This window comes from Gallus gallus, chromosome 2 (genome assembly GCF_016699485.2).
Source record: "Gallus gallus isolate bGalGal1 chromosome 2, bGalGal1.mat.broiler.GRCg7b, whole genome shotgun sequence".
In the NCBI taxonomy this organism is placed as follows: domain Eukaryota; kingdom Metazoa; phylum Chordata; class Aves; order Galliformes; family Phasianidae; genus Gallus; species Gallus gallus.
The window spans coordinates 14,662,429-14,689,150 of NC_052533.1; the positions used below are offsets into that span (position 1 = coordinate 14,662,429).

Below are 26,722 nucleotides of genomic sequence, written 5' to 3' on the forward strand. Positions count from 1 at the left end.
TTAAGGTTAAATACAAGCACAGACAAAAAAGTAAAAACAATTGTGCTTCCAAAGGAAATAAATAAGCCCACAAAATGAGCGTCAATGTTATTTCAATGGTTAATTTAAAGAAACCCTCATAATATACCTGATACACAGCAAGAAAATCATTGCAACATCATTTTGTTCCTTCTTTCACTGAAGAATAAACATCCACATAACCCCATTAACACAATTTTAAATATTTGTATTTAAAATTGAGAGTGTATTTACTGCAGTGTAAATCGAACTTGCTCACAAGTTTAACCATTTGTTCAGTCTTATCCCCCTCCCCCCCCCCCCGTGTACAAACTACCTGATAAACCCACTGTCCCCCGTTTAATACAGAGGAAATTAAAAATGCTGAAGTAAAAAGAAAAATCCAGAAGCAACCTTACACTGCTATTTGCTATATTTAAAGGCCCTAAGTCGGTGGCAAGCTAAGCTAATTAGAAGATCCATCTAATCGGATCTTTCAAAAGTGCCCTTTAGGAAATAATGAAACAGCCGAAGTGACTAACTGCATGCTGATCGCTGAAGTAGCTAACGGAGCTGAAGGAGATCCAGTCAAACAATATTTACACATACAACCGTACAAGAGATTAAAAGCACACAAACTGCATTTTCCTCTATCGACTTGGAACTCTTACCTTGCTCCTCAGAGTGTTTAACATTTCCCAAATAGCTGGAGATCCAAGGATTTCGGAACATGGTTGTACAAACAAAGGATTCGGCAAAGAGAAACTACAACAGCAGCTAATTCCCAACCAGCCACAGCCCTAGGCCTGTCTGAGCAATATCATGTAGAGATTTTTTCATAGCACAGGACTGGAGCTGTCAGGCTACCGCGTCCCAGGGAGTACAGTAAATGCATAGCAATAGGCTGCAAGCTGGAGCAGCTCAAGCCAGTAATCAGATTACAAACAGAAATTAGGCACATGAATGCTTAAACAGATTGGGCAATGGTGATTGGAAGATTTATAATATCACCTCTTCAAAGATGCAGCCAAATCACACGTTATATTCCTGCAAAATGAATGCAGACCGTCTAAATCCTCATATAAAAAGAAAGAATTCTGCAAAAAGAGGAGTAATGCCTCTCCATCTCTGATCAGGATAAACTGCAATGCTTGCTGAAGAAAAACTGCATCCAGGCTGCCAAAAAATGGACTCTGTTAATCATATCATTATGCTAAACGTTTTGCCCAACTATTAGTTGGAACGTTTAAAACAGACAAGATTTATGGATAACATGTGAGCAAAACTGCTGGTGGGGGTGGGGATTTAAGAACAGACACTGCAGCTCAAAATATTTTAATTTGAGACAGAAGGTGTAAAATTGCACATGCACTGTCTGTCTAGCTACCATTTTTTTATTAAACAGATTTGATGGATTTTCAATCCAAGAGAGGAGTCAGAATCCTTTATAGTTCTTTGTGGAAGTCTGGAAATGTTTGTTCAAAATGGGGCAAGAGCCCTGGCTCAGCCTTCCTCAGCTCTACCTGATCACCCCAGCCAACAACCCAGCACATAAATACCCGACCGAGACAGACCCACACACTGAACCCCATCCAACTGAAGGCAGAAGCTGCCTGCTGGCTTCCCAGTCCCAAACACACTTGTTGGTTATCTTCAGAAAGATTTCAGCCAGCAGCAGCAAACTCAGCACAAGGATGAGGTTGTGAGGACACTGAAAAAGTCCTAGAAACAGAAGTTCTTAACTTTGCTTACCCATTTTTATGATATCTGTTATATCAGAACCCTTATCCATGCTTGAAATCTCCGCACATCAGCAAAAACATAAGCACCAATGCTGTGAAAGAGACTCCAGAACTACAAGTGAAAAATATAATCTATGAAAAAAATAACAGTATGAATTGGCTCATTGTGAAGCTGTTGTTAGCCTCTCTAGGTCATCAAAACTACAGCTTTTTATGCTAGCAGGTTCTGGCAATGTACATAAGAATACGCACTCCATATTATCTAATGTTACTTGCTATTTTGTTTTTAATCATGACTCATCTTGGGAGGCTTTAACAGAAGCATGATTATTGGTTGATCTTTCAACTGTATAGAGTTCTCTTGAGCAAGAGTAGTCCAACACTTAGGGCATGTCATTGAAGCCCTCCAGTTCCCCAAGTAGAATCATAGAACCACAAGGTTGGAAAGGACCTACAAGATCATCTAGTCCAACCGTCCTCCTATCACCATTACTACCCGCTAAGCTACTAAACCATATCTCGTAGCACCTCATCCAGTAATATATAAGTAATACATACTCTGATCAAAATTATCTGATGGTACACAGCCTGTTTTCTTCTTTTCTTGTAAACTTACTAGCTCTTGCATTTAATTCTAACCATCACAGCACTACCATACAGAACAGGGACCCAAACACTGCGGTGCTGTGTACCAGGCCTAGAAAATATAAAAGCAGTGACAAAAAACGCAATCAGTCAACACTTGTTGAAAACATGCCATTAACCTGAAAATCTACTTTCTGGTCCAGACATATGTGCTGCTGTGCTTAGAACACAAATGAGACAGTGAGTACAGAGCTAACACAAACTGCTAGCAACTCCTACTTTGGACATTATAGACTGAACCCTGCTCTCACAAATGCTACTCATATGAATACCTCCTGTTTGACCTCATGAAATGAACGTATTACTTACTACCTGTAGCATTTTTAAGCACCTGTAACTCATTTGATATACAATAAGGGATTTTTTTTTCCATAAAACACAAATAAGTAATTATAATTTGATAAATCTCATGGCCATGGTCTTTAGAAGGGCTGGAGAAGTTACACTCGACAGCTCAGCCTCAGTGATCCACTGGTATAACTACAATGATAGTAAACATTTCTATCTAATTTTTGTGTATGCTTTTCTGAAGGTACCAGAGCAGCCTCTGGCTATCGAAGGAGACTAGCTCAGCTCAAACATCACCCCCATGCAGATGCTGCCCCATAAGGCAGAAGTGGGTGCATGGTTGCATTTGCAGAGGGAAGGGCAGGCTTCCACATCACACTGCTGTGTGACATCTCCAGCATTCTGTCCCCAGCATCCTTCTGGTGAACGAGGTGCAGAAGGTAAAGCATACAGAAGTATGGAAAGATGGCAAATCTCCTGATACTGTGCACAGCCTGCAACCATAGGGTCATATCAGCTTCCCCTCAAGACAAAGGCTGTGTGCCAACGCTGCTACCAATGTTAAGGTCTTAAAGTCACAAGGAGCTGGAGCCCTATTATACCCAAGGCTATGCACTTCGCACAGGTCAGTGGAAACATACAACTGTTTGCTTACTCTTGTCTTTCCATCAAAAAGGGGTGTCTCAAAGGGTCTCTTGTTGGAAGAGAGATCTCTGTGCTGACCCCGGATCAGCTTTAGGAGTGGAGAAGGCACCTTGGCAAAAACAGCAATTCAGCAGGGTCGAACAGTTGTATGAAGGAAGTCTTGGATTTAGGTTTTTGCTGACTGTTTGGAAACAGTAGGTATGAGATGTCATCTTTCCCTGAAGAAAGGAAATCCATCTCCAAGTACTTGAGGAAGGAAGGACGAAGATTCTTTTCTCCTTTAAAGCAATCCAGTCTCCAAGACCTAGAAGTATGGTCAGCCAAACTACATTATCAAGGCTGTTGTATATCAGTAGTAATGTTCTTGTCCTCCCCTGCCATCATTAATTCCTGAGCTTTTGTAGCCTCCAACATAAGCAAACAGAAAGAGAACAACAGTTCAGCTGTTGGAAAGGGGGGCAAACCCAGCTGGAAGTAAAGTTTGCAGTCATCTGGGCAAAGAGCTGGAGGTTAAGCATGCATACATTTCCAGTCTGAGACTGCTCATGAAAGACCAGCTGGCAGTTAAATGCTGTTCCGAAGCTTCCCACAGGAAGAGAAGGAAAATATCTTCCTTTTGTCTGGCAAAACTAATCATTGTAATCAAAGTTGGAGTTTAAACAGCTTGCAAAGCTGTTCCCAACTTACAGGGCTGCCAGCCCCAAAGCACTGGAGAGTTATGATTCAGGTCCCACTAAGATCAAGCCTTTTTATTTCTAAATTTTGATCACGTAGGAATTTATATTTAGATGTGTTTCTGTGCGATAAGGAGAACCAGATACTTTGTAGTGACTTGCAGTCATGATAAAGGCAAAAATCAAAGAAGCCCATGACAGCTGTTTGAAGAAAGTCTAAAAATAAAAAAAATCGAGAATGCTGAGGGGAAAAAAACAAAAACAAACCACCACAGCGATTGCAAGGAAACTTTCAGCAAATATGCTAGTTAGGTAAACACCAGGCCAAGCAGCATGGAAAACTGAGATGATCTGTATAAACAAGATGATGAAATAATATTTGCATCTACGCTTCATGGGACGAGGTCTAAAGGAGTTCATGAATTTGATTCCACTGTTCTGCTCCTGGATAGGGGGAGAGTGCACTTGGAATAGCAAGTCCAAGCAAGCAGGGCTGAGATCTGAGAGGCGGTGGATGATGTCAGGAACGAAAGTTAGAAGAGAGGGCTAAACCAGACCACTCTTTTTCCATCTGACCTTTCCCAGCCTCCAGGACATGCGCACACCCAAGCACACCATGATGGTTTTCAGCCGGCAGGTATGTATTTCTAAAGGTAAGTACCAGGGCACCAAGAAAAACCTCCCTGTTCTTATCTTTCTTTTCCCCCACTCTCCAGCAAGTTCTGCCAAGGTTTGCAAGAAGTAATTTAACCTAAAGCTCAAGATACATCAAAAATCACTTACATGGTATAATCACTTAACAACGAGTTATGGTCTCAAGTCATGTTCAAGCATCCTCGCTTGCAAGTCCAGTGTATCCAGGATTGGCAGTGCCAGTGGGTTTTGTCATCTCCACACAAAGCCCCTGTACACAGACAAGTGAAATTCTTATTTCCTAAATGAAGTCCTTTATAAGGACTTAAACTAGGATAAAGTTTCCTCACATGGTGCCATCCCTCCAGCAGGAATCATGTTTAATCCTTTTCACTTCTCTTTTTTGCACTTCCACAGTGCAATAGTTTTCAAATAATGGTTCTATCAAGAGGATGTCTGCTGTTTGGCTACCAACTGTGTTTTGGACAAGTCTTCAAATAAACGTCAGCATCACATCACCTGTGTGACAATTTAAAGCAGGTACCATGTCAAGATCAGAAAAGCTGGTTAGTAAGGGCCATAAAGAGAACTAAGCTTTTTCAGTGTAAGGCAACAGATGTATTAAAAAACATGGATCATCTTTTGGTACCGAATATTTACTGATGTTCTAGAAAATTCTATTTTCTATGTGTATTCTAAGAAAACCTTTCAGAATGATTACTGTTTCAGAGTTAACAAAATCTCAGTCGAGCCATTAATTTTAGCAGTTAATTACTCCTAAAAGGAGATTCTGGTACCTTTCAATCCGCAACATTTTTTCTTATTCTGAATGCAAAGGTGATTCCCACTGACATTCCCACAGCTTGGATCACTGTTCATTAAACACCATGTTGAGACTACAGCATATATGAACACCTCCAAGGTTTTCTTCCTAAGCAGTAGGCTCAGCCTAGACTAGCTCCTGGGAAGATGCTGAAAGACCGCACACTCCTCTTACTTGTGGTAATCAGACACACCAGTGAGGCACATCCAAATTGAATCAGACCTGGTATCTGTGAGCCCAAAGCTATGAAAGAACACAGCAAGTGCGCACCATTAGGGATGGACTGAGCAAACTGCTGGAAACAAGGGATAAAGGAGGAGCTCCTGCCCCAGCAGGATGTGCAATTTGTATGACCAGGCAGCCCAAGGACTTTGACGAAGAAGAGTTCTTGCCTAGCAAAATAATGGCTAAGCATTTTGCACCAGAGCCTGATGTAAAGCAGCTGCAGTTCAGATTGTAGAGGCATGGGGTCAGCCTCTGCAAACACCCTACATCAACATCATGCCATAGGCAGCAGCCTCTTGTTTACTAGTGTGGTGGATGACAGCTTTTCTGTTGCAATGACCAAGGGTACAAAAGAGGGACTGTTTGCAGGTCTCCTGTTCTCCTAACAAGTTGTTCAGGACAGGTTTCCCCATTTTGTGCCAACTCCAGTCTCCATTTCCAGAAAGCTTCACCAGATTGCAACACAATCAGCATAGGGCTGTCTCCTTGTCTGCAGCAACAAGTGGTCCTGGGCAGTAAAGTGACATTAAAAGCACAGCCGTGCTACCGAGATTCCTCCTGGCTGCTCCATCCGCTCGCATTTAAAGCCCAAAAAGGGAGCAGAGAGGCGTGCATACCACAAGAAAGAATTTATAACAAAGTTCTTTGGCTCTTCTCGATAGTCATCTAAGGAAGACATTGATTTTGTTTACCACAGTGATGTGACATTTCGCAGGCCACTTCATAGCCCTGCATACTTACCTTGAAATATAGCTTATTTTTAAGCCTCAGGCAGAAAACAATCATGCAGACAAGGAATCTAGATCCAGTTCCCATCCTGTTTATAGCATGTTGCAATGCTTCCCCAGAAAATCAAATACTCAGTAAAACAAAAACAGAAAAAAAAAAAAAAAACGAAACCCATATGCTCTATTCTAGTGCTGATGGTCAAGGTGACACAGCTCAAGTACAAACTCTGCCACTGAAAATAACGTCACTGAATAAGCACGTACACAAGGTTTAATCTGCATCTAGCGCTGCTGAGCACAAATTCATGAAGAAAGGAAATCTGTTTAGCACAGTGATGCTGCAGTTCTGGAGCAACTTCTCTGGAGAGCAGCCTTAAATTCAAAGCAGCCAAGACCTTGTCTCTCTACCGCCCTCACACGCTCCCAAGCTCCTACAAAGACCCCAGGTGTGCACAGTGCTCAGTGGGGTGCTGATCACTAATAGCAGGCAATCAGCGTACAATCTGAAGAGCTTTACCAGAGCTGCACGGCACCTGGATGTACTGAATTTTGCCTTAGTCTAGGGGGATTTCACTGAAGAAATAACAGACTTTTTTTTTTAAAGCCTTCATCCACAATAAAAGTCAGCTTGTATGAGGGGAATATGATGAAACCTAGTTGAACCCTGGTCTGTACACAGGCAACAGGTGCCGGCACTCCCACTCTCCTGGGAACAGAACCATTAGTTTAGGCAATAAAACACAGCCCTCCCATAAAGGGCATAAACTGCACAAGAAGAGATCAGTCCCGAAGTCACAAAAACAAAACAAAACACCCTTCTTAGTTCAGGTGTGTGCCTAAAATCACATAGCATGACAAAGAATGAACACAGACTTTAAAAGGCATTTGATATGTAGGATAACAACGTGAATCTTAGGGTATAACCAGCCTGTGAGAAATAATTCAGGAAAGAGAGCTCCTACTGCAAGTGTTTACACAGGAGGCTCTTCTGAGCCATCTCTAGCACGATGCAGCTCCTCCAGGCGCAGCACATGGCAGTACTGGGCCATGTCTCCCGGGGCCTGGGCTGGATCTGTTCCGGGCTGCACGCTCCTCACTGCCCTGCAGCACATCCTGTCCCCAGACACCATTGCTACAGCCTAATAAGGCCAGGCTGAGCTCCCTGTTGCCTTGTGGCCACCCAGTGCTTACCTTGTGGCTGCCCGCCCACCCCAGACCTCCACAACACGGGGTGGGAGAGGCAGCAACCACAGCTTGGTGTGAGCCATGGGCAGCACAAGCCTGTGGCTGGCTGGCTGTGGGATGGCTTTCCACACAGCATCGTGTAGAATCAGTAGCTGCAGAAATAATGGGGTTTCTCACTACATGAATTGCTCAAAAGTAGGCCAGCAGCACGAGTGCAGCCAGCCACCAGGCAGGTACTTGTCAAGCATGAAAACCAAATGAAGAAGATAAAAGCAAAGCACAGACACTCGTTTGAACACTACTGTTGAATTATTAAACGCTGTTGATCAGTTATGGTGAGATTTGCTGCAATTCAGACAGATGGCTTCAAAAGTAATGATCTGCTCTCCCCAAAATAACTACCTAGCAAAAAATCTGCTTCTGCTGCTTGGTGCCTCGCTTGTAATGCTGGCTAGCTCCTCCTTCACACCTCTCCCAAGGTAATCTCAAGCGGCTAGATTTGGACAGCTCTCCTCTTTCACAGAGCAGAGGCTGTGCAGGAAGCACAGAGCCTGCCGGAGGCCCAGCCAGTCCACAGAGCACAGGTCACCTCCACCCGCTGCTGGCAGCCTCCACTGTCAGCAGGCAGCACTTCAGTGCAGACACAGCTCCATGCCCTGTCTGGCACCGAGCAGTAAAATACGGAGGCAGTTGAAATGCTGCTTGTACCCTGATATTTCTAAAATTGGCATCCAATCTTCTAAGTGCTCTGCTGCCTTGAATGAAGCATCACTGGTGAGCACGCTGCCGAGGCCGCAGTCTGGCCGGCCCATTAGTACACATCTGCGGGGCACGTAGGAGGCACTGCAGGGGGATGCTGCAGGGAACAGGGGATGCTGCTTGCTGCCCTGGGAAATTTAGACCTTGAAATTCGGAACTCAGTCCCACAGCTCTGAAGGATGGAAGAAACACTGCCCTGTAAGGGCTCAATGCCTACCAAACGCTAGATGTACGTAAGCGTGCATTTAAGGACCATGCTTCTCACAGCCAGAAAAACCTCCAACACAGTGATTAAAACTGAGCCATGATTATCACCCCAGTGAAAGAAATCAAACTGCCACAGGTATGCCCAGTTCCCACAACAGCCCCCAGGTTCATACTGTTAGATTGAAAATGAGAGCATATTTGGCGACTTGCTCTTTCAATAGTGTGCATTAAGCAGTACAGCTGTGAATCATGCTGGCAGTATGTAAGCTCAGCCATAATCATCTCAGGTTGAAGCCGTGCCCAGATGCACTCACAGACCCTGGCTCAGAACTGCTGATTTTCTGCTAAAATACGCCTCACTAATCCAAAGAAATGGGCCACATTCAAAAAAGGGTCAGAAATGATTACAAGCCAGTAGTCCTAAAAATAAGCTAACTCACTTTGTGTCCAATTTGCTTAGATCAGCAGCACAGTATGTTCTCATTACTATTTAATATTAATAACAAAAGCTGTACAAAAGTAAATAACTCACAGGGAATGAGATGGATTGGTGCATGTGTGCATTCGACAGACCTGTCAACAAAGTCTTACAAAGAATAGCACTGGCCTATGGAAGTCAGTCACAGTTAACACAGACCAAACCTACCAGGCTTGCTCTATTTTCTGACAGAAATGGGTTTCAAGACTTCAAGATTTTTCCACTCTCTCGGAATACACACTAACAAACCCCAAGTACCAGGGGGAACTCCTTTTTGATTAAAAAGGAGAATCTCCATCAATTCAGACACATCCAGAAAGCCACTGTGGCACTCTCACAGGTGATTATTTGGCACCTGTTAATTTAGGGCCATTTGTGCAACTGCACACTAGAAAATGCTTTCAAAAGGCTTTTATGCTTTTGCAGTTTAAATTTTGAACCGAGGTAAAGTAATAGCTGACATTTTTCCCTTCTAAACACTCCCACTGCCCATCTTTGCTTACAGACATTAACAATTTCAAAAATCACACTTCAGGCAGAAATTTGGGGGACTGGTTTGAAATATGGGGGTATCTTCTCCATTGTGAGTAAAACAGAAAAAAGGGAAAGAAGTACAAATAACATTTTTGTGTCTGTATGCTGATTATCTTAAATGCAAAAGGCCACCTGCTGGGCACAGAAGCCACCCCCACCAGGAAGCATGGCTTTTTCATTGCTCAGGACAAAGCATAGCTCTTTTACTAGCTACCTAACTGGTACAGAGCTAGCAGTGAGAACTCTATCCTCTTCACGAATAAAGCTGGAAGGCAATTTCAGCAAAATCTATGCATATCAAAGGTTACACTTAAAGAACAGAGGAATGAATGATTCACGCAAGTCTGCTGCTTTAAATCAAGGCTGAATAGGTGTGGCTTTTTTTCCCCCCACACTCACCCACCAAGCCAGGCCATTTCTTCCAGTGATCTTATAAGTGTAAACTCCCACCCCAGCCCACATGAGAGGAAATTCATCTGCCATGTAACCAGCAGCTACGTGTTGCAGGCACATCTTCGAAATGAAGACAAATGGGGGTTCAGTGAGATAATGGGGATGTTCTTCCCTTGATTTAAAGATGCTCCAAGATTAAATGCAGAATATCACTGCTTTGTTCAAATGAAACGTAGTGAGAAGAGAAAATAGAGATTCTACAAATGAAAGAATGAGGACAGATATATGGGAAGTTGAGAGATTCATTACGCGTTCCCCAAAAGACTCCCCAGGGCACCTACAGAACATAAAGTGGACATCTCTAAGACTGCTCTGCTACTCCGCAGCTCATCTCACACAGAGGAGCTCAGCTGCCCCAGATTGCACCAGTCTTCCTGAGATTAAAATCTGCCATTCCCAGACACACTCCCCTTTCACTCCCTTAGTTCTCACCCCTGCCAGTCTCTCTCTTCTGACTTTTATTCTTGCTGCTTTCTTTATAGCTCCACCTTCCTCCTGCTCTCCATCCTATTGGTAATCCCACCACATCTGTTTTCATAAGCACCTTCCAATTTACTCCCACTTCTCCCCTGTCTCTTCTCCAGCTTTTACTGCAGAGTCCTCCATCACACCCAATCCCACCTTCATGGCTCTCTTCACCTCTCCTCCAAACCAGGCCACCTTCTCGAGCAGAGTTTTGCTTTCCTTCTTTAGGTCCAGTCCAGTAGATTCAATTCTTACCCTCCCGTTCAGTAAGTGAGATCTGCACACAGGAAACTGAAGGTATGCTGAGCTACAGCATTCAAGAGAGCCAAACCAACTCAGAGCATACAAAGTTCAGCTTCAGCAGCAAGCTGCAGAGCATGCCAACAACTGCAGGTCATGGTGTGAGCATGCAGATAATCTTGGACACTTTTTTTTTGCAGGTAAATTCCCTTCATCAGTCAACTTGTTTGTCCCATGAATAGCACCAAAGGAATGCTGTGCTGATGGAAGAGAGGCACTAAGCATGTGTAATGGAAAAAGAGACATCCCTTAGAGGATAGAAAAGAGCCAGCTTGAATAAATTAGAGTTGGAAAGAATGAAGGACTCTCTGGACGTCTTGATGGCCACCAGTTATTACAGTAATACAGTAACAACCAGTTATAGACAGAATTCTGTATTGCTGAGTCTAGACTAGGTCCTTGCAAAGGCAGACCTTATAGCCACAGTTTTAAAAATATACCTACAGCATTACTTGTCCCAAAGTAATGCTTCACTCCAAAGAAGCAGAACATTATCAGGTAAATCACAAACACATACAGCACAATGCTTCTTAGCCTACAGGGCACAGCCTTGTGCCAGGTGATGCTGCGAACCCCCACAGGGCACGTCATGTTTGGCTTCAGTCTGCTGCTGAGCAAAGTGTTCCACCAGCTCAGGCAAGGCGGCAGCAAGGTGCAGCTACCACGGGCCAGAGCTCAGCATGGGCTGTAAAACCCAGCAGGGAAACAGCACATGTGCTGCAGCAAGACTTCCCACCCACAACATCTGCCCCAAATCCAAGTCCTGGCAGTCCTGGGGAACAATCATGGAATCGCAGAATCACTGATGTTGGAAAAGGCCTCTAAGATCATCCAGTCCAACCGTCCACCTATTGCCAGTATTTCCCACTAAACCACGTTCCTCAGTACAACATCTAAATGTTTCTTGAACACCTCCAGGGACGGTGACTCCACTACACCCCTGGCAGCCCATTCCAGCACCTGACTACTCCTCGGGGAAGTATTTGCTAACATCCAACATGAGTCTCCCCTAGCACAACTTGATGCCATTCCCTCTAGTCCTATGGCTAGTTACCCGGGAGAAGAGGCCTACTCCCACCCTCACCACAACCTCCCTTCAGGTAGTTGCAAAGAACAATAAGGTCTCCCCTGAACCTCCCCTTCTCCAGACTGAACAATCCCAGCTCCCCCAGCTGCTCCCCATAAGCCTCATGCTCCAGACCCCTCACAGCATTGTTGCCCTTCTCTGGACACACCCCAAGGCCTCAATGTCTTTCTTGCAGTGAGGGGCCCAAAACTGAACACAGTACTCGAGGTGCAGCCTCACCAGGGCTGAGTACAGGGGGATGATCACTCCCCTGTTTCTGCTGGCAATGCTATTTCTGATACAGTGAGAGGTAGAGACCTGTGGGGAATATTAGGGTACATCAACCCTGAGAAATTCTGTTAAAATGCCCATCATCCGTCAAACCATCACAGCCACAGTTAACTGTACCCTCAATTCCTGATCCAAGCACTGCAGTGTAGCCTTATATCAACTTCACTTTTAACAGCACACATATGAGGCAGTCACACAAGAAATTCACAGAAACCCACCTTGTTTATAGGTGGTGCCCTGCTCACAAGGCCTGCTGCACAAGGTTGTCTTAGTGCATGAGAACAGCTCTCCTTCCCACAGCAGGGAGCTGCCAGGAGCCATTTGGAAACTCTACCTCAGCACCAGCAGTACTGGCACGATTACTACTGAATTGATGTATCAGCATTCCACACAAAGGATCCAGAGGCCCAAGTAAGATATTTGTTTTCTTCACTGTCTTTCTATGCCTGGACTGATTCTTATATGTGCTAATGGAAAAAGTGAATAAGAGAAAGCAGCAGAAAAGCTAGAGAACCCAGCAGTTTCCCCAAATAAATAATTTAAGAATATGTATCATCCTTCACTTCAGCATCCACATCTTGCTTGGACTTCAAGTTCTCGAATAGTCAAGTAGACAGAAGAAAAGCTCAGTCAAGGCTACAATTCAAGATATTGGTGCTATCTTTTAAGTCTATCGCTTGCCAATGGCTTCAAGTCAAACTACAGTAGTACTTTGAACTCCTATGGAAAGTATGTCCGCATTAAAACTCAGTACAAGAAACTTAAACATCCTGACAGCATGTGGCCATGCATGAGATCACTGTGAAAAGCTGCAGCATTTTCTTCAGCCCTTTACATTTTCGTTTCCTGGGAAGTCTGAAACCATAATCAGCAGCTTATATCCAAAGTCTATATTTCAGACAGTACAGACTGGAGAAAGTCCAGGAGTTGCATTAGCTCACAGTATGCAGTAAAGAAACACAACCCTATCCAAGAAGATCCAGAGAACTAGAATGCTATTTGATGTAGGCTGAACAAAACTAGACAACTGCTCTTAGAGAGGACACTATATAGGGATTTCACTTGGAAAGCATCATTTCATTTTTATAGTCAAATTCACGCTTCTATCCCTCGAGGGAGGAAAAAAAACATAATATTAAAGACTTGGGCATATGTAAGTTCTCAAGTTCTCAGCTAGTCCTATTTTTTAGAGCTTTTTTGATTGTCAAGAATTATCTTTATTTCTTGCAAGTCATTATGAGGAACAGTATGAGAGCATTCACAGTTTCTGATATTTCAAGGCAGGGCTTTGTTTCAGCTGTAGACTGTAAGAAAATGTTCTGTTAGAACAAACACAAAACTCGTGATGGGAAATGTCTTATTAACCCATTCTGTCTTCTCATCCTGTAATCGAGAAGCAAAGAGAAACAGAAGGCAGACAGCTTGGTAAGTAAAATTGAAAAATGGCTTCCAAACATAGAAAGGCAGGGACGAGAAAGGAGGAGACTGAAGGATGCCAAGGTGCATCAGCACCAGGAACGCCAGAAATCTCCATTGGTGTACACCACTGCCTGCTTTATGTAAAAAGCCCAGCAGCTGTTTCTTTGTGTTAGTGATACACTGGCAGTCACTGTACTTTTTGTTCCAAAGGGTGAAAGTGTGTCACTGAGGGCATTCCAGGTTCACTACTTTGTGGCAAGTACCTTAAAAGGAACGCCCAGTAACTTGCATTGTTAAATGATGTAACAACATTACACCTCTCCTCCCAAAAATAAAACTTACATTTTGTTTCTCTTTCCATACCTGAACTACTCCTGTTCACAGGTTATTATTACTATTATTATTTGCCTTAATATCTTATACTGTGAAGGAAATAAACTAGTATAGACTCCATACAGGGTACTTATGTTTTCAAGCTTAAAGCCTGCAGCAGGACTTTGGCTGCCTTTCAGTTATCCTGACTAAGAGGTAGGGTTTGGAAAATACGATAGTGAGGAAGAGAGCTCAAAACCCCTTTTGGGTTCCATTATGTAAGAACAATAGGTAGATATATCCATCACCATCTACTGGTGCTACAAATATAGAATATCCCGAGTTGGGAGGGACCCATGAGGATCATTGAGTCCAACTCCTGGCTGGATTTGATATCTAAACCGCTCCTATTTTTAATTCCTGTTATTCTGACCTAACAGAGCACGCTGGTTACCTCTGTCATAAATAAAAACCACTTATAAGATGCACAGCCAATCTACAAAGCCCTTGTCTTACTAAAACTGAGCCATTGCATTCTGTTAAGCTCCAGTTAGATTATAGTTTTTCCTGTGACTTCTTCCACATCAAAAGCTTTCTGAATGCGTATTGCTGCTATCTGTTTTGGTCAAATATTAAAATGATATATTATTTGAAACTTTTAATATTAACTTCCTTGTGAACTTGTGGCACAGAGGCCACACTCAGTCTATCTGATGCCTCAAGACCAGTTGTGGGGTGACTTTGTGTCCACCTTAGGTTTTCAGGACATCCCCCGGGATCCATAAGACAGGTTACAGAAGCAGGCAGCAGCGGTGGAAGGACTTCACTGATAGTCACTAGTACTGAAAAAATTGAGAGCAGGGCACAAAACCCTGCCTCCATTTCCACCCACATGACTGAAGACATATGGAACCAAAGTGCCGTCTGAAAGGCATATTTTAACATACTTTTATCTTTCACAGTTTCTGAAGAACTGCCTTCACGGAAGCTCGGACACAGATAAGCTGTACCAACAACATCAATGACCATGGAAGATGATGCAGTTGCTCCCTCAATATATCCTATTTGTTGCTGACCCGTTCCCAACAAGACTCCGTTTTTCACTGTTGGGTCAGCAGCTTGGAGGCTGCTGCCTTGTAACACATAAAGACAAATGCTAGCACAACAACGCCCCCTTTCCTGGCACGCAATTTATCCAAATTAGCTTTTCTGACCTCCTCCACCTCGCCAGAGCTCGGGTTGAGGGCTGCGGTTGGCTCTGCAGCCCTGGCAGCACTGGCAGGCTGCAGGCAGCTGAGCACACAGCCCAGCCCTCCTGGCACACAGCCCTGGGCACAGGAAGGGGAGCAGGCTGCTTCCAGACCCCTCGACACACCAGTGGCCTCCACCATTTTGAATACTGTAACTGATATGCAAAGTCAGTTCTCATGAGAAAGCCGGATATCGTAACTTAAAAATCGACTGTTATAACGAGTTAATTTAGAGGCCATTTGTACAGACAGCCCATTAAAAGGAACCAAAAAGTCAGACAAGCAAGTCAGAAGGTACTGACCTCTCCTGTAACATATTTAATCTGACACTGCTTTAACTATACATTAATCACTTTTGGGTACAGCACCTAAGAAAAAAAATAGTGAAAAGCTTCAAAAAGAGCCCTGAGAGCTTTGCTCTGCTCTCCTCTGCAGTGTGCAGCCCAATACACGTTGACAGTGCCTCATCAGATGTGTACCAAAACCACCACCTTGATAAAACAGCCCAATTCAAAGCCTAAAAATGCCGATTGCCAACTCTGCTAGCAGCACAAGTAAAGCATCCGTCACTCTGCAGAGCCTTGGGATTGCTTCTTAATGTTCCAACTCTGGATTTTGTTCCTGCTAAGGAAAAAAAAAAAAACAAAAACAAACAAAAAAACCCTAAAAACAATCAACTCAGTTTTTGTTAGAGTAGATTTTGTCTGATTTCAGAAGTAAATAACATGGGCTTTAAAAAAAAGAGAGAAACAGTAGTTTTTTTCTTTTTCCTATTTCACTTTCACTTGCAACTACGGACTGACTGCAGGTAGCTTTGTAAGCCAACACCGTAGGCTAAGGATGGAAACCAGCTGACAAAGAATGCCTGAAGCTACATTTGCCCGATTAAGTTCCTTTAAATAAAGCTGATTCTATTTGTGTGCAAATGAATGTGATCTTGAAATCTCAAGGCTCAAAGAAAAACGATAAAAACAAAACCTTTCAAAGTGAAGTCAGAGAACTACTTGACACCTAGGACAGCCACGGGCTCACCAGGTAACAGGTTGATAACCTCCCCAGCCTGTCAGCTCCTTACTTCTTTCCCTATTTAATCAATTACCTTCTCCTCCTCCCCCTCTGCTGAAGGAACACCATACCAGCAAGCTCCTCTCCGACACTTCAACACATATCTGATTGAACGGAGTAGTTTTTCATAACTTCTGTTTAACCTTGAAATCTGCTGCTTCTATTTCAGACTGATGAAGTGCTGGTGTGCCTGAAAGCTTGTCTCATTTTTTCCCCCCCCTAACCAGCTGGTCTAATAAATTACCTATTCCTGTGTGAGCTATGTCCTTAGATCATACAGCAGAAACACTATCGTGCCACTTCAAACTTACATTAAGCCTGAATTCTAAACCTTCTGACTTAGTTAAAAACAAGTCACCCAAACTACTGCCTTGCATTACTTGTGCAAATCCCCCACTCATCACACAGATGGGGGTATATACACAAGCAAAGGCTCACTTATTAAATAACTTTCAAAAGGTTTCTTTCAACAGAAATATATCCCGTCCAAATTGCTCTAAATATTTAAAATAAACATACTGATTGCAGACTGTAGTCACTTTGAGGTGACTCCAGGGCTGATGGTTAAGCTCTTATACTCCTTGCCACAGAGCACCAGCGTATAACCAGTTGGCACGATTTAAATTCAAAAGCAACTTTCTCATTTCATTTGAGAAAGGGAAAGGGGCTGAGGAAGGAACGCTTTGCTGCAGATAAATCATCTCTTTTCAGTCCATGGGGAAAGGCTCTTTTTTTTCCCCCAAGGTCCGGCAGCTGGAGGCTCAGCTCCCACTCAGACATGCCTTTATTTGGAAACAATGCCGGAGCTCGCAGGGCTGGGCTTCTTCAGACGCGGTGTCCGGAGAGCTAACAACAACTGGGCAAAGTGAGTGGCAGCTCTGCGCAGTCAATGCAGCCACATGCTGCTCTAAACATCCCTGCACACAAACAATGCAAAGTTTATAGTCTGAAAAAGCAATCAAACAAAAACCCCTTGTAATTGCTCATTAATCATTAAAGGAAAGAGAACTGCCGTCTCTGCTTGTCAGCAGAGGCCAACACTCCTTAAAAATCCAACAAGCTTTAAGCTCACACAGCTATACTCTTCAAGTTGCTTGTTTCCTGTATCACAGTGCTACCCTCCATAATGCAGCAATATTTGCTCCTGAGAATGAATAAGAGACATTTAATCCAGTAAGTATCTGCAGCCACACAAGCAGCATTGGTTGTAAATGTGAGAGTTGGGCAGCTAACTGAAATGCTGCCAAATGACTGAGAACAAAATCATTAAGGTTGGAAAAGACCACTAAGATCATCCAAACAGAACCCACCACCATGCCCACTAACCATGTCCCTCAGTGCCACATCTCCACGGTTCCCAAACACCTCCAGGGATGGTGACTCCACCTCCCAGCTCAGCCTGTGCCAATGCATCACCACTTTCTGAGAACTTTTTCCTATCATCTGACCTGAACCTCCCTTTCCTACTGCTACTTAAGTCCATTACCTCCTTGATCCTAGCTTCAAATTGGGTACCATCAATATACCAAAATGTAGGAATCAGCTCACACATTGGCACTACACTCACCAGTCCACTGTAATTCCTGCAAGATGATTCCCTGGGATCACATCCCCCTTTCTTCCCACAGACAGAGAAGAGATACTATTTTTACACACCTGCTGTTTATTTTCATCAAAGTGGGCCAGCCAGAACTAGAACTCAAGGCCAGCCATCTTCCTTACACCACTGTCTTCCATGGGTTGCAGGGACATGAGCAGCAAAGGAGCCCAAGTGACAATAGGAGACCCTGAGAATTCAAAGCTGTTTGCCTCTGATGCTCACCTGACATCAGAATCCATCTGAATGTCCTTTCTTCACCCTGCTTTCTCTCATAACAAGGAATGCTCTCAGGTAGGAGGCTTATCATCTCTTCAACAATTTTTATTTTTTGGAAAAAAACACGATCATTTTTCATTCAGGCTCCCCTCAGCCTCCATCTCCTCCTTCTCAGACACTGCCAAGGTCATACACAGGAATCTTTTAAAAATAAACAAATAAATATGTTTAAAAGGCACTGAAGCAACATAGAACTAGGAGGTATCTATTTAAATGCACTTGCAACTTTCACAGAAAATGAACTTTTGTTCCCGAAGTCAAAGCTCTCATTCTGTCATCTTCAGCTTGGGTTATCCCCTGTGCTGCTCCTGGAGCACTGGCTCAGCGTTGTTGAGCTGAGGAAAGATTATCCACTCAGACACTGCTGTCCACTTCTGCTGGGTGGGTCACCGTCACCAGGCCGGTCTCCAGCTTCCCACTTTTCTAGACCACAGAGTTCACAGAAACACCTGCTTGCCATGACAGGCACAACGTCCCAAGAAACCGCTTGCATGCATCCCTTGGCAGACACTTGATCTATTACACCAGGCCCTGTGCCTGTGGGTACTGTTCACCTCAGGAGGGCAACCAAAAGAATCTCTTGAGCCAGACATGATTCACATCTTCCTAAAAATGCCAGATCCCCATCTGGAAAGCCCGGACACTTCAGCCAAGAAAACCAACTACAACAGCAACACAACAATGAGCCTGTGGTAGAATGAAGAGGAAATACATACTTAAAAACTTAATTTGCTAAGGAAAAGCCTGGACTTAAAACAAACAGCTTTTCTTCCCAGGGGACAGCCTTGTGCTGATGGTTTGGCACCTGTTCAGTTCCTCCTCCCTGACAGCAGCCTTCCTGCCTCCTGCACAGACGCAATCAGCAGCGTTTTGCCTGCCTGCGAGTTACATTTTTCAAGGCTCATCCAGAAGAGCCTTGAAGTTTGTTTCCCATCATGAAATACATCTTGCAAATGTGTACTTTTGTTTTTTATGATCTCACAAAGAGAGGCCATGCAGTGTCTTGGAAAGTAAAGCAGGAGGAGGTGGGGTGGGAGAAAGACCATTGCTGTTACTCACTTTTCAGCAAGGGACCAGAGCTGAAGAATAAGTATGGAAGGATTCATGCTTATTTAGTCATGGAAACTGCAAAATTACAAACATGGTAAATAATTTCTCCTTGCAGAAGATTCTGAAGGCTGTTGTAAAAAGGCAGACATTGCCACCGTAGTCATCCTCCAGCAAGGGCTGTGGAAGGCTGAGGTAAGAAGTGATGTTCCTTCTCTCAAAACTGAAGCAAGTCTCACTAGGCACAGTGATATCCTTTTGCACTCCCCCAGTTTGCAAGCGCTCTCATGAGCATGATTTCTCATACAGGATATTTCAAAACTTGAGGCTTCTTGCGACTTTATGGCTATAATGGCACTCTGTTAGCCTTGCTCACTGCTGAAGGGTTTCCTCTTAAGTAAGACTTCAACTTCAAAACAAGTCAGAACTATTTCCTAAGTCCTCCCAAACCTTCCAAATCCTATTTAGCATGTTTTGTGATTTGCAGTTGTTCTCAGACTTTTGCTGGCATTTACAAAGTGCTTCATCCATGTTTACAGTGTTTGCTGTTCCTTGCTCTGGCAGAAGGCAGGAGATGGTCAGCTGTTCCAGTGCCTTGACCCAAACAGATGACTTGTTTAGTTCAGTTTAGATTGTAGCTTTACACCTTACAAATAAATAAATAAATAAATAAAATTCAAGTATTATTTCTGTTCCTCTTCCTTCTACCAGCTGTGCTGATAAAAGGTCCTTGTTTCACAGATCTCGATTCAAGAAGCACAATAGCATGTTCTTTCTTAGCATTCCCTCTATTTAAGAAAGGAAATTTGTATTTCACTTTAAGCAGAACAGTAGCATTAATTTCAGGAAGATCTGAAAACTCAAGACCTGACTACCCTGATTCTAAGTAGCTCAATGCCATTGCCCATCATACCACTGTAGGATCGCATAGGATTTACTTCAGCGTTTCTAAAGTTTCAACCAATACGATGGAGAAAGGCAGTAGGAAATATAAGGGCACACAGACCATCAGCATCAGCTAGAGATTTTTCAAACTGTTTCAGCCAAGCCAGACTAGAACTATGATCTCTGTAGCTCTCTCCATCCCCCAGCAATTCTGAAAGCAAAACAAACTACTGATAACGTACAGAACAGAAATGAGGTATTTTTCATAGCTCTTTCAAGAGGCATAGAGTCTCTTAAAGCAACAATCCTTACAAGTGAGTTATTGCGGTATTAGTATCCCCCGTAATAAGTCTAGTGCATGCTCCAGATGAAACACTGCTTCTAACAACGGGCAATTTCTGAGAGAGCCACTCCATGCTTCCCAGCCCAGCAGGGTACTTCATAGCAAGCAAGCCAGAAATCAGGACCAACTCAGTAACAAAAGACACAATCAGCTGCTGAACTACTTGAAGATGATTTATTTACACAGTAGCTAGATGTAAATACTTCTTCTCTAAAGCAGTAGACCTTTAGTTCAGGGAATATATTAAGAGATTTGGAACCTACATCCAAGGCTGTGGCTCCCTCTGATTGCCATACTGTGTAAAAACTGCTGCGAGCTCGTGTTCAGCCTAGTTAGCCAAGAATTTTACCATCTCTATAATTAACTCTGGAGTCTGACATCATCACCCCCTCAAGGTTCTCTTAAAATTTTAATAACCTGCTTTATGAATATTCATTTGCCAGCATTACACTTCCAGGGATTTATGAAAACCCAATGGCATGTCAGTTCCCAAATAGTTTCCATTATTCCTGCTGCTTCCTTGGTGTATTTATTACAAACCAATTTCATGCTGTCAGAAAGTGCATCAGGCCTGCAGTTGGTCCAACCATCGAGGTCATTTCATAGAGATTAACAGGCAAAGCAGACGCTGGAGTGCTCCTGCTAAGGATGCCTTTTAATCCCCCATCGGACGTGATGCTTCTTCACAAGCCTCATTGGTTCTGGCCTTTAAACCCTGCTCCTCCTTTATCTCCTCCAGTTCCTCTCCTCCCACATGCCACTGGAATGAGCAGCCAGGCACGCAGCAGCCAGCCCTTCAAACTCTGCTGCCGTGTAAGAGCAGCCATGGACTCCCAAACCCAGACCACGAGGGGTTTATGAGGTTGGGAGAGACAGCTATTTCATGCGGTCAGCTTGCTTCAGTAAATGCGGCACGTCAGATGAAAGTGGCGCACTGCAAACAGCTAAATAAAGTTTGTGACACATCATTCCATTACCGAAAGACGTAAACACTTCTTACGTGCTGAAATACATCATTTGCTTGACAATTGCTCTTCTTTTTGTTTCCCCCCCTCAGAACTGTGGCAGTGCTGCAGTGTAAAACCATTGATTTGGACATTATTGCATTTCACAGATGTGTGACCCAACCATCCCCAGATGCAAAGCAGCTCCTTGTTCTGAAAGGAGAGATCAATGGAAGCTCACAGAGCAGGTTTATCAAAAGCTCTTCTGGATCTGAACCATACAGCAAATGTTTAGAGCACCATTTGGAAAGGCATGTGGAATCTAAGGCTATGTTAAATATATTAAGTCAGGTGTACTTTCACTCAATTATTCAGAAGCTTTCTTATAATATTCATGCAAACTGGTAAGCAAAACCAGACAGCCAAGTGGTATTCGACATTTCTCTCATCTATTCCTCGGTTCCACTTCTCCTTTGTCAGCAAAGAAGCAGCTAAAGAGTCTCAGAACTACTTTTGCCATTCCCTAGCAAAATGAATTTAAAGAGATCTTTCTGAAGGCACTGTCAAACCTTACCTTAGAACAGTTTATGCAATTATGTGGTTTTCTCCTCACTGTCACTGCTACAGAACAAGTCTGTGAAAGGTTTTGATTTGTCATAAACAAGCATTCAAAGTTTCTGCTTTGTTTGTGTTTCTGCTCCACATATTTAAAAAGCAATGGAAAGATCTCTGTTTCAAAGAGTCATTTCCAATAGTTCCATTCAGCAAATATAATATCTAAAAGTACCTCCAAATGGAACCTGCAGGCCACTGAAAGCTAGCAAGGGAAAAGAGGGTCAGAAACACAGATAAAGAATAACTTAAGTAATAAAAGGGTATCGTCCTTGGAGGAAAGGAAGGGGAAATCAGAGACCAGCAACTCAAAGGCAGTCGAGAAGAAAGGTCAGAAAGTCTTGAGGGATGTAATCATGATCTTGTTTTAAAAAGGGAAAGGCTAAAATTGCAACTGATACAATGGCCTATTGGCCAGTCCAGAAACTTAGAAGTGCCATGAATAAAATGATTTACAGAGCATCACTTGAGATTTTTCACTTGATGCTTCCTTTAGCTCCTAGGCCACAGCTTTGGGAGTTGGAACAGAGCTGTAAATTCTTCCCAAAACCTGGTGAAAAGCTCCAAGACTACAGGCAGTCCCTGCACTGGCCAGAGTACAGCAGGCACAGCACCACTGTGATTCAGCTACACTATTTCTGGTTGCTTCTGCAGAGAAACCAGGCTATCTGGCCAATTTTGTTTTATTCTGTGACTTCTTTGGGGAGGGAATAATTTAAGCTATGTCTTCAGAACACAAAGCCCTATTGTCAGCCACCAGCAGCTTGTTTGCTCCAACAGGGAACAGTGATAGATCCTTTGTGGTGGAGGGGGAAGGGGAACCTTTCGCTTCTAAGAGATCTCCTTGAGAAGCAAAATGTTGTTATTATTGTTTTTAAACAATAACAACGAAAAAACAGTTACGATAAAATATTTCAAGAATCCTTGAGGTAGATTTTTTGCTTTTTTAAGAAATCTAGAAGGAAGGAAAAAAAAACAAGTTTGCTCTGCTCTTCCCTTGTTTATTTATTTTTATAGACTTGCAAGCTAAATCCTTAGCCCACAACAAAACCTCGTTTGGGTTGCTGTCAGCCCTTAAAGCTGAAAAGCTACACCACTTGGCAGCTGGCTGTAGGAAGGAACTTCAGCTACATGGAAAAACAAGATAGGCAGGGTAAAGCTGGCTGCCCAGGGTTGTTTTGGCATCCAATTCTCTCATAAGACATAGAACTACATTGGCCAGGGTTAGGGTCCTGCGTTACGTAAATACGTCCTAATGCTTACAGCTTGTCTGCCTTGCTGGACCCCCCAGACAGTACAGCCTGGTGGCCATAGGAACAATACAGCCGACTGCATTGTGCCTTACTGTATTGTACTTATAACCCCAGGGAACTTACAGAAGAGTGTCTCTGTGTCAGAAGAGCCACGTGCCTGCACAGCATGGTGCAGCAGAGCATCACTGTGCAGGCAGAAGCACTGCCTGTCATGTTCAAGTTTCAGCCTACCAGTCGCATAATGTGCAAGGGCCATTCTGAAGTTTTGCTTCTCTGCCAATGGGAACTTTTTGTTCAGCAAAAAACAAACAAACAAACGAACACACCAAAGAAAATAATAATAATAAAAATCTAGGCTTGCAGAAGCAACACAAACACCAGAAAACGACTTTGTAATTGAACCAGTCATTGCATGCTGCAAGAGAGAAGCAATTCAGCAGTGTTAATCAACCTGGAGCCAATTAAACTTGAGCTACCTGTTACTTTCTTCAGGTTGCACTTCAACAGCCACTGAATCAAAGATGGAGTAAAGCATCCCAAGGTGCTGAACACTGTCAGCTACGTGACACAAGTGAAGTCATGTCAAGCAACAGCCACTTACACCTCCTAGGGTGTAATCTCATGATGTAATACTCAGATTAAATCTTAGACTATTATCCCAGCGTATCAACCCTGTCTGTTTCCAGCAGAGAGGTGACCCAAAGATCCTGTTTAAACCAGCCCATTTATCCAATCAAGACAGTAAAAACAAAAGCATGTGAGAGCTCCTCTTCAAGTAGTTCCCTTAGTTCTCCTTGAAACCATGTCTAGGTTTCAGTCCCAAAGCCTGGTTCCCTACCCTCAGTCGCACCCAAACTCTGCTCTCACTGCTCTCTCTCCATCTCCCTTAAGTTTTGCCCAGGGACCAAGCGGCCCACTGTGACAGGCTGCTTGCTGAGCCTGGAAGACAAGCCACAGCAACCAAGCCTAGCAATGTTTGCTCTATCTTTACTGTCTGCTTAGGGGAATGTGCACAGAGTCACTTTCTTTCCTGGCAATTACTTTCACAGATCCATGCTGTCATGACGTATCACTGTCTGCATACAGTTTCATATCACAGACAATTGCAAGTCAGACATTGAAGTCTATGCAACTACTGGGCCCATGTTTAACTCAGAAATACACATTCATTTAGTATTTCAGTGCAAACTAGCAACTTCTGTGCTGGCTTCAATAAAGTTTTGAAGCTCCCAAGATATCAACTTTATTTGTCTTTGGGATCTGCACTTCAAAATTATGCCCTCGCTTTACTTACACCTCATTTAATTAAGTCCAAAGAAATAAGCATAGGTAGCGTGTAAGCCTCTGCAATTCAGACAAAAGTTCATTTAAACCTCACGTGAAAGGTGCAGAGGTGACTGATTTTAAGCGGAAGGCTGCTCAGACCTCAGTCCCTATGATGCTTTTTCAGAGGGACGAAGCAGAAGCAAGGAGACAGCTGGGCGACATGAACACAGAGCTAGAAGGAACAGCAAAGGCTTAGCCCAAGAATCAAAGTTAGAACGAGAGAAAAGCTCTTTTCGGCATAAGAATATTAAGGATATAGAGTAAGAATAAGAATATTAGAACAACAGCACAACACTCACACAGTTCTGTGCAGCCAGATGGTGAACTGTGGCAGATGGAGAGAACAGTTCAGGAGCAATTTGGGGAGTGGCAACGACCTGGATGGATTCCTAAAACAGTATTTTAAAGCAAGGTTTCCATTTCCACCATTCTCATTTGCAAATTCAAACCATCAGCTGCTTAAAGCAGTCAGAAAAAAAAACACCTTTTATGCCTAGCCTTAAACATTGGCAGGAACATGACCCAGTAGGTGTGCTTGAATATACCTAACATATGTGGGCAGCAACCATGGTTGCTTTTATTAACCCAGCTGACAGTAGGAAAGAATGTTGCTGGCTTCACCAAATGGTGTTCAAACTGTCTAGGCATCTCCACAGTAAATAGGGAGACCTGAATTTGAAACTTATGAGCTAGAAATGTGAACCTCCACTTCAAGAGATAGCCCTAAACATGACTCTACAAGCATGTGAACTGCAAGGCAACTCTCGAGCTCCCTTGCTTCAAGCAGGGCAGCTGAGATTAGCACAGAAAGTCTTATTGATTATTTTATGTTTTTCTGCAATTAGCAATCACTACAAACCCTCCTAGTTAACGTCTGACACATGACTTGCTCAGAGAATGGAATGTTGGACTGAAGTGTGCTGGGCAACCTGATGCTATGTTTTCACCTTTGACTCAACCATTATGCATCATTATATCCAGCATATATACATAATCCTAATATCCCAGAACATGATTAACACTGGAAAAACTAAGCCTTTATGACTCTGAGTGCCAGGATGGATCCTTTCTCCTTTGCCCACCTAAATGGGACCTTTACACATAAAGCACTGTGACTTTGTCTAATGAAATGCCAACCATTTACATATATGTGAGCTTTCTAAACTTCACAACTATTAAGTTACCAGAATTCTCAGTGGAATGCTTTTCTCTCTTTATCTGGCACTCAGGATGCTACGCATGAGTTTATAGTCAAAGCTCTGAGAGCTCTGCTGAGCTCTGAGATACTTCAAAACAACCAATTCTTCACTGCTGCTTCAAAGAACCGAACTAACCAAGCTCTCCACAGCTCCAAAATCCCATTTATCCTAATATCGCTGTGAGATCTCTGGCCGGACACCTCACTTGAAATGCAGAGGACAGCAAGTAGCTCAATGAAGACTCGGCTCCTCCTCTCCTTTGGCTGGCACCAGCATCACTGGTCTGCCTGGCTCTTCACTGCATCACTTGCGTTTGCAGATGTAGCCCGAACTGGTTTTGTGGTAAGTGACATCACAAGCATTTTTTACTATCAGTTACCCAATATATTCTTATCTGCTTAAGGCAGATTCCAACCGGGACATAGTTTGCTCTTTAAAAACCAGAAACCTTCCAATGTGTCAGTTAACTCTAGACCAGCTAGCGGGGAAAGTATTAAAAACAGTAAATTCATAAGGGGGGAAAGTTTTGCCTACTGTTTCCCTTGACAGCATAGCACTCCTCTCCACAGTGCCAAATGGAGGTTTCTGTGTAGAGAAACAGAAGCCTACGTCTTCTGCAAGAAACAGCAGTGCCTCTGGAAAGTGAGCAATCTCAGGCCACCCTGATCCTGCAAACTGTTCCACAGCTTTGGCTTTTTTGAAGTTGTAATGAAATTGCCATGCACAAGAGCCAACAAACTGGAGAGCAAAAACGCACTCTAGCAATGGCAATTTAAACTAAATGAGCTCGTGCAATTTTCACTTACGTCCATGATATGAAAGGCTTCACACATAACAGCATGTCTTGTCAATCCATTGTAAGCAAGGAAAATGACAGTGTTGCACACACTTTGTACAAACATACCGAATTCCACACACTACAGAAAGTGGTTTGCTTAAACAAATGTACTAAAGACTATAAAAAGCTTTCAAACCACTTCATCAGCATAACTGCAAAAAAACAAGACAAAGGGTGTTATGATGTACGCATGGTAACACACACGGCCACACAGG

General features: G+C 43.3%; 1 protein-coding gene across 34 annotated transcripts in view; it reads right to left on the minus strand.

Moving 5' to 3' along the window:
• The window catches only part of SVIL (supervillin), a 134,132-nt gene that overhangs the window by 71,760 nt on the left and 35,650 nt on the right, over nt 1–26,722 (minus strand). For 2 of the 34 annotated variants that reach the window (XM_046932050.1, XM_040694042.2), the window contains exon 1: nt 10,638–10,818. The exons of 30 other annotated variants lie outside the window; for them this stretch is intronic. Coding sequence is in view for 2 of the 4 variants with exons in the window: in XM_040694080.2 (XP_040550014.1) it covers nt 669–729 (61 nt within the window). In the remaining 2 variants the exon portion in view is untranslated. Of the gene's footprint in view, nt 1–668; nt 810–10,637; nt 10,819–26,722 lie in introns of those variants that run through there. 2 more of the 34 variants (XM_040694080.2, XM_040693934.2) reach the window with 1 other exon arrangement.